Genomic DNA, 15,656 nt, shown 5'->3' with positions numbered 1-15,656 from the left:
AATTAACAAGACGTTACAAGAAAATAGACTGAAAATTGGAATTCAAAAAAAGAAACAAGGAAATGGCCTGGGGGAAAGAAAGAAAAAATATTAAATATATAATTCTAATAATTATAAGTTTAAATTTCTAGTTGTCTGGATATTTTCCCTGAATTTTTTCCCCAAATACTTAAATAATTTTCTCTTTCTTGTCTTACTTTGAAAATAGATATAATAATAATAATAATAATAATAATAATAATAATAATAATAATAATAATAATTTTAAACTAATTTTCAGGTCATTTTCTTGTCCCCTTCTCCCGATTTCTTGCCAAGTTGCTCCTTGCCTGAAATAATTCAAATTTGCTCAGGTGGTTAAGGTTTAAATGCTTGGTAAAGGTGCCTAAATGCCTCACAAGAAAACGAAAATTTAGGTTTCAAGGGTCTAACACCACATAGCACATTTTAGCTTCTACCACTGTGGATGTGCAAGAGCCCCTGTTATAACTTGGAAGGCATGTTCTCCAGAGCAGCAACGGGATACCCAATGTGCATTATTGATGCCAGGCGGTTCACGAGAAACTGCATTAGCAAAAACAGTAAATGATGATTAATACCAAACAAGCAATAATCCAGCAAGCAGCACTGCCTCGAGCAAAGACATAAACTGACACATGAGACAAATAATCCTGCAAGAACGCCCTTTCAGTTATGTATTTCAGAGTGTAATGTGCTTTTTGACATCCCATCAACCTGAGCTTGAAGGAATTGCCATGTCTGTCCTACAAAGCTTCCTGAAATTCGTGTATTCTGGCAATAGTGTGTCACGTGAGGGAGATGCATCATGTTTTTTGGAATGACAAAAATGACTCTATGATGTTGTATTCAGGGTCTACATTGTGCCTTGGCACCAGCAATGGGACATGCAGGCACTTGCAGTCCCTCTACTTACACACTCGCTATTTCTGTCTGCCAGGTCAGACACAATTGCATCGCTATTCAGAGCTCTGCAGAGTGTATCAACTGTGGTCGACAGGTGACTAACCTGAATGGTGCACGTATATTCCGTATCATCCAGCAGTCTCACGGTGCAGCTGTATTCCCGCTCGAGATTCCTGATGCTGCCACTCATGAATCGGCTCAACATCTTCTCAGAGAATCGCCGCTCCGCGTCTGTAGGACCAGAACAATAAACTCAACACCAGCGCGCAAGTGAATGTCACATTGACCACAATCCTCGGTCTCCTAAACGACCAGCAGCCACGCATTCAGCCGCCGAGACTTGCACCATTGTTGTCCCGTTAAGTTTTCGTGCAGTGGGCCCGTACTAAAAAAAAAACAAATCCAAGGATGCCTGCATCCAGATCCAGAGGCAGCTGAGCGCTGTTGTGTGTCTGTGGTAGAGCCGGGGATTATCTCTCACCATTCACCGCTGCCACTTGAGCAAGCGGGCGGGTCCCACTGAAAACTGACGTCAAAGTCAACCAACGGGAGCGTGTGGCGTTTTCTCTGCGCTTTTATGTCCAACATTGTTTTTCTTACGCCGCAGTTTATCCACACACACAGCTACCGAGGGCCAGATAATATCAAAAATAAAATAAAATAAAAGTAGAATTCTGATTTTGAAATACCTTCCACAGGATTACAATTAAATACAGAGTTATATTTTATTTATGCTGCAAAACTACTGGATGATGACTGCAGTGACTTACAATTTAGCCAAAAGCTGCCATGATGAAAATTCATTGAACCAAGAGGCACTCATGAGTAATTATAAATAGTAAATGCTGTTGGAAGCTCCAGGGGCAATACCTGAAAAAAACTACAGCAAGGTGCCCTGTCTTGGATCCCCTGAATCAATGGTCTCAGATAGCAAAAAAAGTTAAAAAAAAAAATAAAAAAAAAAAAACCCAGAAAAAGAAAATTAGTTAAAAAACAAAGAAAAAAAAAAAGTTTTTTAAAAAAAACAAAAATTAAAAAAAACAGCAACAATAACTTGGCAAAAAGGAAAAAAGAAATTTTTGTGTTTACTCATTAAAAATTATATTCAAAAATTAATATTTCCCAGACACTTTCCCTACAGTTAAAACATTTTTTATGTTCATTTAAATTTTTTATGACGTTGCTCATTGCCTTTTTTCCCCACATTTTTTAAGTAACTTCTTGTTTTTGTGCACTTTGGTTCAGTGTTTAAGTTTTTTAAATATATATATTTATTGAAATTAAAAAAAGGAAAAACATTTTTTAAAGGAAATGAAAAAGATTTTTTTTAAGAAATCAGGAAATGGTGAGGGAAACGTGCTTAAAATGTACAATAATTGTGTAATTGTAATGTAATTATGATAATTATAAATATATATAAAAAATATAAATATATTTTTACCTAGCGTATTTTTCCCTATACATTACTACTTAGCTGCTTTAAAATTATTTTCTGAATCTACAAATTTCTTGCAATTTTTGCAACATTTTTTAACAGGCTGCTTATTGCCCTTTTCCCCATGTTTCTGAAAGAAATTGCATCAATTTGCTAAAGGTTCAAAGGTTTAAATACAAACACAAGAAGAGTTCCAAAGGGTTAATTATAAACAGTTTTGTCAACGCTAAGGTAAGCCATCCTGAAAGGGGGACAGGATATATATAGTATAAGATATATAGTTTATTGTACCAAGGTCATATTTGGCGAATATTGAATGTATCGCACTGCCACCTGCAGGTCAAAGATCGTTAGTGCGTTTTAAGCGGTCAACAGGGCCCAGCAGTTCCCCTCCTGTATGATAAACATTAAATTAAAAACTAAAAAAAGCAAAACAAAACTAAGAACTCTGCGATGTCTAAGGTGGTACAGGATCTCAAAAAAATGTCAACGACGGTGTAATTTTTTTGTTATTTCACTTCAGTTTATTACTCAGAGAAGGGTTGACCAAATCTTAATCAAAAGACCGTTTTTATAGAGTGGTCTTTGTTACATAATGCAATAGTTCGCATAAAATAATTACGATTTCGTGTCGGAGTTGAGTGGAAGCCAAAATACGACCCCCTCAGAAACCTGACACTCTTGCCGTGACCCGGATTCGAACCGGGGTTGCTGCGGCCACAACGCAGAGTACTAACCACTATACGATCACGGCGAGCTACCGGGGACTGCTGACGCCGAGAGACATTTTGATTATAAGAAAGCAAATAGTCACAAAGTTGGTGAGATGGTTTGAGTGATAAAGTTACTGAACAAACAGTGTACTTTTTAACGTAAGAGACGTAGTCACCAAATGAAGCCAGAATTATAAAGTTTAGAAATGAATAGTTAACAGTTACCAGACTTTAACGGCAACAAACGTTGCTCCTTAAAGTTAGCTAACGTTATGACTAGCTAACCTTACAGCTGGGCCACAATTGCTGTGTGTATTAAGCGAACCAGGTATTTAAAACGTCTAAATATCAAGACTTTTCTCTCATTAATGTTAGAAATGTTAGCAATACGTTGTAGTATTCGGTCTCGTTTTCTTGTTCTTTATAATGGTTAACGTCAACGCTAACTAGCAACTTTGCTAATGCTAAAACTTGGTTTTCTTAAGCTAACGTAATATTCGGTTACATTTAGGGAGTGATCGTTATATATCAGAGGGGATGGTGTTAAACGGGGGTGCCTCCATGTGTATTTTTAACCACTTTGGAGGGAGATATTTTGTTTAATTTGGCTTGAGGGGAAATCAACTTTAAAGAGTTGTATTTTGTATTTATTTAAAATATCATCAGAACTCCCCAAAACTCAAGTGGGTTTTCAAGGCATGTTTTCATTTTAAATCTCAAAAACACACAATTTCTTATAGCTAGAAACTGTGAAATATGTCATGCAGGGAAGGGAAGATATATATAATTTATTTATTTGTTTATTTTAAGAAAGAAAGAAGGAAAAAATTCCCTAGCAACCCCTTTACTATGATAAAGTACAAATGGTAAGTATCAGAAATATTTCCCTTTGGCCTAATGTTACTTGCCACAACTAATCTTGCCATAACGTTTTTGTTAATTTCTGTCTTCTTTTGTAATGCAGGTAGCAAATTTAGTTTTAGTCATGCAATTTTTACAATAGTAACTTGCTCACACTTGTTTACTACTCTCCCAGTCAGCAGCGTTATGTCAATTTTGTTGTCTATTCATTTATATACTGTGTGATCGATCTTAGCAGTTGATTTCATAATTAGAGATAACAGATTAGCATATTTCAAAAACGTGGACAATCAAAATAGTGATGAAAGTAGTTGTCTTTATTAGATAAATTAATAACAGTAATGGTCTTTAGTTGATAAATACGGCTAGCCAGCTTGCCATTGATTATAAAGTGGAAAAAAAGGTAATATACAAGTTGTGATGAAATCAGTAGTTAGCAAAAGTAAGTGTTAATGTTTCTTCAGTGTTGAGAAGAATTGAAGGCTGAAAACACTACCCAAACACAAACCTCAGTCACTCATTCACTCTCTCATTTATCATCAATCAACCACAGACAAGTAAGATGCATGATCGGCAACTGAAAATTCCTACTCTTATCAGTAAAAAGCATCACATTTTCATACAAGTATTGTACAGTTCATTTTCATCGTTCTCTTCAGGTTCGTTGCTCCTTGCAACTGCAACTTTAGCAGCACACTCGGCCTTTCTGGTGAAAGGGCGACATGGACCTGCCTGAGTCTGACGCAGCTGTGGTTTGCTGCTTGGTATGTCACCCATAGTTTGAGCTGAAGCACCTTCTTTTTTCTTGGCTGTTGTTGCATGATTCCTCTTGTGCAATTTACAGGACGCGACCAGAGGTTTTCCAATGTCCACCTGTTGGCTTTCTGTCTGGCGCAGCCGACTGTCCATGTGAGTATAGTGTAGATCCACTTTGATGACAAGCGATTCCTAACAAAGGCAAATAATAGACTTTTTTTGTAAAAACCTGCCCTGTTATAATTGGCTAATTGGCTTGACTGAATGTGTTTGAGAAAACCCTTCCTTTAAAGTTTCAATAAATGCAAACATGAGTATAATTCAAAAGGTTACCAGGGTGGAAAAGCTGATCAGCCTGTTCAAATGATTTCATATAGTTGTTTGCTTGGCATTGAGAATATTTCATTGTAAAATTTAAAAAATCATATAAACAGAAAAGGAAAATATAATAAATTGCATACCGTAAGCTTTTGAAGACCACAAAGTCGCAGACTACAGTCTGGGTTTTCTGAAGTCTTGAATAGTAGTGAGTCCATATCCTCTGACCTGCCAGGGCCGGAAAATATGTCTTCCATTGGCTAAGGATTCAAAGCATAAAATATTCTGTCAGCATCATCAACATTTCTAAGCAACTTAAACAGTTCACTTTCAATAATCATGTCACTGCATGTAAACCAGCCAAACACAGACTCACTGCTAGAAATGAATTCATAAATTTGCCACTAGATGTCAGTATGACTCAAGATTCTGCATTCAAAAGCATGTAGTTCTTATACTGGAGAAGTACAGCAGATTGCTATCACTCTCACTTCCTGCTTTGTCTTTGTCTGTGACTGCAGCAGACTGGAAGTCCATATATGGGCAGAACTTCGTCAGACATACGAAACGTGGGGGTGAATGGTCATCAGTGAGAAGTTCCTGCTGGCTCACGGAAACTGACTGAGTTTTACGGTGAGCAACATGGAATTTGTGATGTCGATACAACTTGCAACTTTTAACCCCTATGCTGAATTTAGTCACTCTTAAAAGAGTCAAAAGTCAGACTTCAGTGAAGAGCCAAAAAACAAGGACTTCTCTGTTGTCCTTACATTTACTTAGTGGTGGAAGAAGTATTCAAATCTTTTACTTAAGTAGAGGTATTAATACTACATTGTAAAAAATGTTACTGTTACAAGTAAAAGTCCTACATTCAAACTTGTACTCAAGTAAAAGTACAAAAGTATTAGCAGCAAAAAATACTTGAAGTGCCAAAAGATAAAGTTCAAATATGAAAAACAGCCCATTTTAGATTCACATCATATTACTAAATTATAATTAGTTACACATTAATATGATTATCACTTTAATGTTGCCACTGGTAAAGGTGAAGCTTATTTTGATTACTTTGTATACTGCTGGGTAGCATAATCTATATTAACACATCATAATTAGTTTATTGTATTAATAATCTAAAACTGTAAAGTAAATTAAGTTATTAAATACATCTAGTGAATTATAAAGTACAATATTTGCCTTGCAAAATATAGTGTAGTATAGGTATAAAAAATATTATACAATGGACTCAATGAATACTCAAAGTACCTCAAAATTGTTCTTTAGTAAAGTATTTGAGTAAATGTACTTGGCTACATTCCACCACTGTATTTGCTTTTCACCTGTAGTGTGTTTTGTCAATGGGTATTAAAATCAAAAGTAGCTTGGTTCACTGCATAGATCTCTTGTGGCTCCTACATGTATGAGAATAAAACTTGACAATATTGTTTCAAGTAAAGATAAATATTTACAGGTGTGCTGCTCAGAGTGACGGTGCAGTCCTGGGTTCTGGGGCTTGTAGTCTTGATGGTGGCAAAAGCCACCATGACATTTGAGAACAAAGCTGAGAAGCTGACTTCCACTTCTACTCCGCAAATAAACATCAGCCGCTTCTTCCGTGGTAGTTCTGAAAAAAGATATGAAAAAGGTTTTTTTTAAAAAAAAAAAAATAATGACTAACATGCTCTACAGCTGTTTTACACTGACTCTGCTTTTTGGGTTATTATGATGTTAAACTACTGAAATAGAGAGGCTTATTTTACCGAATCCTTGATTAACCACATTAGGGACTTTTAGTCTTGCTATTATTTGAAACCACAGGCTTTTTATCTTTGGATCTTGTCTTAAGGAGACGGAGACGATTCTCAGATTAGCTCATGGTTCCATTCTAAGAGTGGTGAAGTAAATTTGAGGAAGTCAAGGTGTCAAAAAAACAACTTCCCTCCATCAAACAGTAAAAGACTTTTTGTAAAGTGAGCCAGTTCCCTGTTTTGATTTATCAAAAAGAAAAGAAAAGAAATTGAGTAGCGTCAGTGAGTGCTGATGAAAATATCACGTTGAACCACAAGGTCTGCACTTGGTTTGTCACATGCTGTAGTGTAGGAGGTGCAGATAAGAGTTTACAGAATAATCTCTTTTTCACACTCAAGGTGACAACAGATGAAGTAACAGAATTGTGGTTTACCTGAAAGAAAATAGACTATATTTGGAATGATGCTGTTTTTAACATATTCTGCATTTAATGCAGTTTGACCTGTAATTCAGTGAGCATGTAAGTTTCAGGAGATTTTCCTCAACACACCATTTGCTTGTCTCCAGCAGGCATCTCGAAAGTGAAGCTCCCTTGTGTGGCCGGTGGTCCGAACTGGGTCTGCAAGGGATCGCGGTTCCTTAAGGGTGTGTTTGATCTCCACCTGCTGCTTGCCTGTGACCAGAGGGTCTCTGCCTAGATCTGGTGCCGAGAAAAACGGGTAAACATGATGCCTGTAACATCTGATGACAAAACTCTACAGCAACTTGACATACAAATCCATAGGGTATTTTTCCCCAATTTTGCTTATTCCACCTCAAAATTCAAGAGTGTTCATTGTCATTCCAAAACATGAGGTTCATGAGAGGGAAGGAAACTATGCACTGTCCCAGGTCCCAGTGAGCAAAACTAAAATAGAAAACTAGAATCTAAAAACCAGTAGAAACAACAAATAAATACAATGAAATAAAACAATAGTCTGAGATTAAGCAATGATAAAAACAATACACATTTAACAGTGAAAATGAGCATTATTAAAAGTATTATTGCACATAAATGAGTACAGACCACAACAGGGTGTGCACTCATACTCTTTAGCTCATGGGGTCATGCCTGAGTTTCGCAATAGCAGGGAGAATAATTAATCAGATTCACATGGCTGGTTTTCAGGAACTTGGGGAAATTTTAAAGATTAGATATTATGAGAGTTAATATTCACACTAATTGGTTCTACTGAATGTGTTTGAGAAAACCCTTCCTTTCAAGTTTCAATAAATGCAAACATGAGTATAATTCAAAAGGTTACCAGGGTGGAAAGGCTGGTCAGCCTGTTCAAATGATTTAATATAGTTGTATGCTTGGCTTTTGAGAAGATTTGGCATCAAGAATATTTGGGGCGAGCTGTCTTCACTGTAATGGATGGACAGCTCATCAACAACAGCTCTTTTTCCATCTCTAAATAAGTCCCAGACAAGATGAGCAGATTTGAAAAACAGAGGCTTGGGAACTTTAAGTTACTGCCTATTTTCAAATCAAAGTTTCAAAGAGCTAAAAGTAAGGATAAAACCTCTTGTTAAAAAAAGGTTCATTTGTACATCTAAATATGTCCACATACATACACACACACACAGACACCAAGAGTGCTGATAGCAGGACATCCTGTGAAGCCTTGAGAGCATTGGCAGGGGGTGCCCAAACGGCAGAGCAGCTGTCTTGCACTCTGCAGCTCTCAGGTTTCTTGCTGTTCTCATGCCAACAGTGTGAATTTCCAGCGAATGAGGTCACACACTAATGGTACCTTGAAAAATTATTCTACCAGAGGCCCATCACACAGACAAACATGCTCTCAATACAGGACAACTTGATGAACTTCCCACCCTCCGCTCAGTCACAGCTAAACTTACAAGTCCTGAGTAAACAACACTAAAAAGACTCGCCAACGATTAGAAAACTTGTCTGTGGTCCAGCGCACCAAAAAACAACCTGTTCCCTTCAAATCTGTTTACCCTCAAAACTTCAACAACGGTCAACCTACTGGACAGATAAAAGTAGGGCTGCACAATTAAATTAAATATCAGCGAAATCACAATATAGCCATGTACAATATCCAAGTTGCAGGAGCTGCAATTTTTAGCTACAGGTAAAATGTCTCACAAAATAGAATTAAAATTAAATGAAGCAGAAATGCCTCGGCATACAAATCATACTCCACTAATAAGGGAACACACTTGTTTTGGCACAGATACCATCAAAAATCAAATCATTATGATTTTATATATCTTTTCAGTGAAATTGAAATGCAAATAACTGCACTCCCATTAAAATAGCAACTCAAAAAACAGCACAGTTGAAAAACTGCACCTTTCCTTGTTACAGTATCTTAGATTCATTGTAAGGCTGACATACTTTTGGTTTATCATCATGTTCTCAAAACCAAAAACACAGCCATGTTTGAAATACTTACCCTCAGACACCTGCTCCAAGACGTGTGTGACTTTGTCGGTCTGTAGGATGTGCGCGTTCAAGTACTTAGTGAAGATTCCAGTGCTTTTACCCCCGTCCTGGACCTCAAATGCCTCAGCATCTTCACATCTGCATTGGTTAATAAAGCATTAAGGTTAGGATCACAGATAGCAAAAGACTTAGCTGAGTTTGCATTTGTAATGAAATATTTACAGAACAATGGGGGAAAAAGTACTTACGTGGCATAACCATAGACAGTGTTCCCACTGGGTCCCAGTGGCATGATGCCTGAAGGTAAGCTGTCCTGGTTGTACCTTTTAAAATGTAAAATCAGCAAAGGTTTACATTAGAGGATTCACCATCTTATACATGTCACACCAAAAGAAAACACTGCCGCTGTCAAAAACAAATTGGAACAAATTTATCAAGGCAGTTAGCTCGTGAATCTAACTTAACTATAACAAACCCCTATAAAATGCATATCAACAGAGCAGCGCTAAATTAAATTCTGAATGAAAAGGCTTCTAGGTCATTATTTTATGCATGATTATGGGAATAAACATACTTAATATTTGGTGTGCCTACTTAACCTAAAACAAAATCATAATATGAATAAGAGATTCAGGAATGAAAAAATATTTGACGAGTTTACATTAAATAAATATGACAATAATAGCTCCAAAAATTTTTCCAGTGAATACATTTTAACGGTTTTAAGCTTGTTTTTCGCTTGTTAAAATTAGCATTAGCATTATCACAGTACCACTCTATTGTCTAAATACAGTCACTTCTACCTCCAAGAATCCAAGATGGCAACGGCCAATATGTCGAACTATAGGCTTCAAAAGTCCACAAACCAATTGGTGAGGTCATGATCATCAATCATGGTCCATGGCTTTGTATAGTGTTTGTAAAGTCGTCACGCAAGCTGTTTTTTGTGTTTCGTTAAGGTAGTTCAAAAATTATTAAAAAGTGGTTCTGTACACATTTGGAATTGCAAGTATATGTAACTGTTTCCAGAACCTCAAAAGACTGAAGCAATCAAAACAAATCCTGATAACCCGTGCATTATGTCAAAAACAACTCATATAAACGATACATACTTGCTTGCATTTCTATAGTACAGTAAAATCATCATATAAGAAGTAAACATAAAAATCCATGTGAGACTTTCTTCTCTGAGTAAAAAGAGAAATGAGATATTACACCTACCATTTCCTGCAGGTATCCAGAAGGATCACACTCAGTGCTGTCCGTCTTTGCTGCATGCTGAGCATGACTCTCTGCACACAGACACAGTTCTCAGTCCGATACGGTTGTGGAGCATCAACAGCTACCAGGTAATTCCTCCCAGCACGCTCATATCCATGACCCGCATAGTAGAAAAGACCTGTGTAGAGTCATAAGATACATAAATAGTTAATGCTGCAACACCATAAGAATTGTAAAGATCAGATTTTGCAATGTACACGCGCAATCCAGGCATAAATAATACATACTATTTGGCACAGCTTGGAGAAAGGTCACACTGGGGACCAAAAAGACGCCTGATTGCTATACAGTATGGTATGTTTCAAAACACATGCTTCCTCAATTTTCAGCCTTTGTTTGTTGTTAGCAAGACATAGTAGAAAATAGAATTCTGATACAGCGTGACTGTTCTCTTATCATTGCTTTTATTTCATCATCAGCATAATTTCACATACAGCTCTGTCATTAGTGTGTACTTGGGTATCTGTCTGCTTTGTAATAAAACAGTAGTGGCCTTGTTCCCCTGCACTATATGACTCATCATTAAAGCTATTTGCTGTAGTTATTAATAGTTGATTGTTTACATACACTACAATTGGTAAAAAATGTGCGATTGCCATTATACTAAACAATATTGCTATTTGCGATTGTGATAATGATAAAATAAATATATAATTTATATCACGAGTCTACCTTCTTGGTTATCAAGGAAAATGCAGAGAATAATAATAGTTTTGAAGTGTGTATTTAAACATACAAATATTAAGTAGAATAAGAAAAATACAAAGCCTTAAGTTTTTACATTACTGTTTCAGAAAATAACTTAATATTTTCCCCAAAAAAGTACGTTTTTCCATTAACTGGCTGAAGTTTTGTTCTTGACTTTGGCTGCAGGTAGCCTTACCACATCCAGGCTATCTCCTCCATTAATACACAAATCGCAGCCTTTTATGCGGTTATGTAATCGCACAGCCTAAAATCACGATTGCAATTGCGATTAGATTAATCGTGCAGCACTAACTGCAATTCTATCCATGTTTTTAGTTTAACACTGTATGACTGATTATCACAACCAGAAAGACAGACATTGAGCTAACTGTCTGCCTGACTGTCAATGACCCTGTTCAAAGATTATATAAACTCTGTTTGTGTTACAGGCATACAGGGAGTGCCAGACATAGCATACACAGTTAGAAACGTCTGTGCTTTTTTTCTATCCTTTATCTGCCCGCTCAAAACGCCCTCAAAACAAGACACCACTATTATAGACCACTCAGGGCTTTGTGACCCATGACACGTGGACAGCAACAGATAAGAGTCACAGAACACAAGAGAGGAAGTTACATAGTTATATTTCAGAACCCACAAGTATGTTGAAATTACTATGTCAGCATTTCTCCAAAGGGCAACAGTTAAAATGATCAATCAACTGACGAACATAGCGAATTTTGGAGAGAAAAAATTACATATATATATATATAGTCAAATACTCACCATAAACTCCTCTGTCAAGGAGCTGAATAAATTTGTCAATAGCAGCCAGCATCTCCTCCCTGGTGAGGTCCAGCAGGGAAACAACTCTGAAGCCAAGCTGCTGCAGGAGGTTGGCCAGCTCGTGTACATCCATAATGGGGGCCATTAAGTCAGGGTGGTGGGAGTAATTCAGGTTGCCAATGAGAAGAGCAACTTTATCTGTGGCTAAAACAAAGATAAAAGTTAAATTCTAATTATAACAACATGAGGAAATACTCAAACATGTAGTGATCGTTTTCTACTGTAGCGCGCTAAAAATAGCACACTGAGTTTCTTTCCATAAAAGCGTACCTGTGGGCACTGCAGGAGGAAGCTGATCAGTTTGCACTAGAGGATATAAAAAAAGAGAAGCCAAAAATCAGTTTATTTCAATTTGATCTACAGTACCACAATTGTGTCCAGAGCACACATACAGAGCAGTATCATTTAATATTTTGACAACTATTTTTTGGGAATCAGCACTGTACTTGCCACAATATAACTTAGAAACAGGAGAAACACAGCAAGAGCAAGTTTCACTTTGCATCACTTTCCTGTTGTGTGTCTAAGGCTCGGATCAAGTACTCTTTGGAGTCTAACTTCCTTTTTACTCTGTAGAAATGGGAAAGTACCTGCAGCATAATGGAAATAACTTAAAGTCTAGTCTTAGAGCTAAATCAGTGGAGTGAAAGAAGTGTTTAAAAAACAGATTTGATGAACAGCCACTTCATTGAAAATAGAGGATGTAAAGTCTCAGGAAAATACAGGGAAAACAGACTTGAATCTAGTTGATAGAAGTTGTTATGAGTTATGACTTACCAATGTCAACATCGACAGGTTCTGTCCATGTCTCTTGTAGCACATTAGATGCGGAGCACAGGTATGTCCCTCCATGCTCGGCTGTTGCACGCTCAATCTGCAGGTACCACAATAGATTACATTACTATCAATGTTTGTCTTTTCGGCTATTTCCTCACGTGTAAGATTACTCATCCATACATCTGGTAAAACATTAACTAATTTATTTACATGGTTGCTTAAGGGGTGCAGTGATCGACACAATAAATATAGCACAGTGGAAACAATGAGCACTGAGGAAAGACAACACTCCTTCCATACCTGCAGCGTACCACTAGTTTTGTCAAGCAGCGGCTGTCCATTTCTGTACCATTGATAATGTGGAGTCGGCATGCCAAAGGCAGTGCAGCGGAGAGTGAGTTTGGTACCCTCTCGGACCGTCTGGGGTTTCGGGTTGACAGCGATGTGTGGCTCACCCTGCCAATGTACTGGCAATCCTGATGATGTTTAGAAAGAAAGATTCAAACCCTACAGCATCACTTAGCATAAAACTGATTCACTGCCAGCTGAAAGTCATTATGCAAAACAATAAAAAGCACAACACTACTGCAATATACATCAACACAAGAATGGCACAATGCATACCTGATTTATCAATGTCCACCACCTTCACTTTCACCCAGTCGCTGAACACGCAGTTACAAATAAGGTCATTCACTCGGCACACGAAGAGCTGAGTTTTTGTAGCTTTGATGGCCAAGTCTGCCTCAGTGGCTCCAGGCACCTTAAAAACAAAACAAAATGATAATGAACCCTTAGGGACTTTTTGGTGCATATTGCGCACTTTTCATTCTTCATTTTTTATCATTTTGGTTGTGTACAGGCATATGGCATCAATTTTGGCAAGATTGTGAATTTTTGTTAATCTTAGAATTTCCAGCTCAGCTCCTACAAAAAGTCTAAAATACACTGTGGAAACAAAATTGTTATATTCATACTGTTTAAGTGCAAAAAATGTGCCATAGAAACCCATTAAAACTGCAGTTTTTCAATCTCACAGCTATCAAAGCATAAAAACATGCATTGTATTATTTCTGAGTGTCCTTCTGGGCTTTTGCCTTGGAATTTATCATTTACTATTTTACACCTTAAGACGTCATTTTTTGTGATATGTTGCAAATCATCGACATATCCCAGGCTGTGATAACCAAAGAAAAGAAATATTTTGCATGTAGTAAATTGAAAATAATTGATTTTTTGTGTTGCTTTTTTTTCATCCAAAAACATAATGGCATCTTGCAAAAACCTGGCATTTAAAGGGTTTTAAATTCTGCAATTGAATGACTATTTGATATTTATGATAAGGACTGATGGTTAAAAAATTAACTCAGTGAATCTAGAAAATTACATCAGTGTATAATATTTTTTAAAGCTTGATTTTGAAAAGTGCATTTTGTGCGCAGAGCGATGCGAGTGTGTCTAATATTGAAGCGGGCCCTAAGGGTTAAAAAGATTAAGATCAGTGCAATATTGTGTCAAAGATCTTCTCAATATGACGTTTAACTCGTTTCAGTTGTTATTTTAAAAAGCCAGATCAGAGGTCAGATCAAGACAGCTGTGCACCAGAATAAACCTGTCAGTGCAAGCATAGAAAAACAGACATTCATAGCAATACTCAACTGTCATGCACTGTAGACCGTATTTCCATATTTAAGTAAACAGTTACAAGTGCATTCAAAATGCCTGGGAATATTTTAGAGCTTTCAAAATGAATAGATATCTTAATGTCAATATTTTTGGTAACCCACAAACAAAGACACAAGGAAAATCCACTTACCTCATTTTCTTCAGTGAACCACTGGTAGTGGGGGTTATCTGTGCCCTCAACACGGACACTCAGGGTCACTTTATGGTTCACAGGTACACACACAGAAACAGGATGCCGCACTATGACGATTTCTGAAACAAATGAAGGGAGAATCTCAGCTGTCAGAAAATAACAGGTGAGCTGTGTCTATTTCTGAAAAGTCACAGAATGTGGTGTTTTGAAGCGCTGTAACAGAACATACCGCCGACCATCATTCGACAGGGTTTGTTGCGGGATCCAGTCATCAGTGCATTTTCTTCTTATAACAGACTGTAGGAAGTTAAATTCATTTATGAACTTCATATCAAATTAATTCGACAAATTGCGAAATAAAAGGCACAATAACGCGGCTGTAAGTATAACTGTCGATATATTTAAACTTATATCTAGTAAAGGTAGCTGAATTGTTGACTGTACACCACAGTGAAAAATACTGTAGATTCAGTTCGAAATGCCCCCGATTTAAACATAAAAAAAATCATCAGTGTTCAAAATCCATAAACACACACGTGTTACTGTATACCTGCCGTCAGCCTCCGAACAGTTGAGCAGCTGTCGGACCTCAGCCAGTGACTGTTTTCTTCTTCCCAATCTTCATAACTTAATAACATCCAATATCGAGAAAAATCTTCCCTTTCCCGGAACGAGTCAGTGCTCACACATATTACCGCTAAGCGTCGAATATGGGAGCATCTCAAAGGATATAAAGAGTCTGTTTACGGAGTATTGGGAACCTGTAATGATTAATTCTGATTTTAAAATAACAATATGCCTTCAATTAAAAAAACACCCAAACGGACGAACTCCGTTCCATAAAAGACAATGTGGATCATGTTAGTGAAATGCAAGTGGAGCCACTTTTTCAGACATTACGGTAACAAGCAATCTGACCCCTTTTCAGGTGTTGTACAGTCACAGGCTCAAGTTAATGGGTTTAGGGAGTTAAAACATGATAAATTCACTGTGCTTTAACTGAGATAGATAAATCACATGGTATTCTGTATTTAATTGTAT

General features: G+C 37.0%; 2 protein-coding genes and 1 non-coding gene across 6 annotated transcripts in view; all 3 read right to left on the bottom strand.

Annotated features, from left to right (window-relative positions):
• The window catches only part of frmd5a (FERM domain containing 5a), a 98,782-nt gene extending 97,410 nt beyond the window's left edge, over window positions 1-1,372 (bottom strand). For all 4 annotated transcript variants that reach the window (XM_042496926.2, XM_088080594.1, XM_088080593.1 and 1 more), the window contains exon 1: window positions 1,028-1,372. In XM_042496926.2, the coding sequence (XP_042352860.1) occupies window positions 1,028-1,129 (102 nt within the window). In that variant the 5' untranslated portion in view covers window positions 1,130-1,372. The remainder of the gene's footprint in view (window positions 1-1,027) is intronic.
• Window positions 1,373-3,041: 1,669 nt separating this feature from the next.
• trnah-gug (transfer RNA histidin (anticodon GUG)) lies at window positions 3,042-3,113 on the bottom strand. Its single transcript has one exon. It is a non-coding gene; the product is annotated as a tRNA-His (tRNA).
• A 1,116-nt stretch (window positions 3,114-4,229) lies between these two features.
• On the bottom strand, window positions 4,230-15,316 carry malt3 (MALT paracaspase 3). Its single transcript, XM_088080591.1, has 15 exons — window positions 15,166-15,316; window positions 14,845-14,912; window positions 14,613-14,734; window positions 13,421-13,559; window positions 13,103-13,272; window positions 12,797-12,899; window positions 12,290-12,325; window positions 11,960-12,163; window positions 10,427-10,604; window positions 9,454-9,528; window positions 9,216-9,343; window positions 7,304-7,453; window positions 6,474-6,628; window positions 5,151-5,267; window positions 4,230-4,881 (listed from the first exon to the last, which is right to left on the bottom strand). The coding sequence occupies exons 2-15, from the start codon at window positions 14,885-14,887 to the stop codon at window positions 4,543-4,545; spliced, it is 1,959 nt and encodes a 652-aa protein (XP_087936717.1). The 5' UTR covers window positions 14,888-14,912; window positions 15,166-15,316; the 3' UTR covers window positions 4,230-4,542.
• Window positions 15,317-15,656: the final 340 nt, after the last annotated feature.

This window comes from Plectropomus leopardus, chromosome 7 (assembly GCF_026936395.1).
Source record: "Plectropomus leopardus strain MGB_pleo_1.0 chromosome 7, ASM2693639v1, whole genome shotgun sequence".
NCBI classification, from domain to species: domain Eukaryota; kingdom Metazoa; phylum Chordata; class Actinopteri; order Perciformes; family Serranidae; genus Plectropomus; species Plectropomus leopardus.
Note: the sequence above shows the minus strand (reverse complement) of the source record. Positions and strands in the feature narration are given on the sequence as shown.

Excerpts from the sequence above, each read along its gene's own strand:
- malt3 (XM_088080591.1), bottom strand. The coding sequence starts at position 14,887 with ATGACTGGATCCCGCAACAAACCCTGTCGAATGATGGTCGGCG. Across the intron at positions 5,268-6,473 it reads TCACTCTGAGCAGCACACCT|CCAATGGAAGACATATTTTC; the intron begins GTAAATATTTAT and ends TTGAATCCTTAG. Across the intron at positions 4,882-5,150 it reads GTGGTCTTCAAAAGCTTACG|GAATCGCTTGTCATCAAAGT; the intron begins GTATGCAATTTA and ends TGCCTTTGTTAG.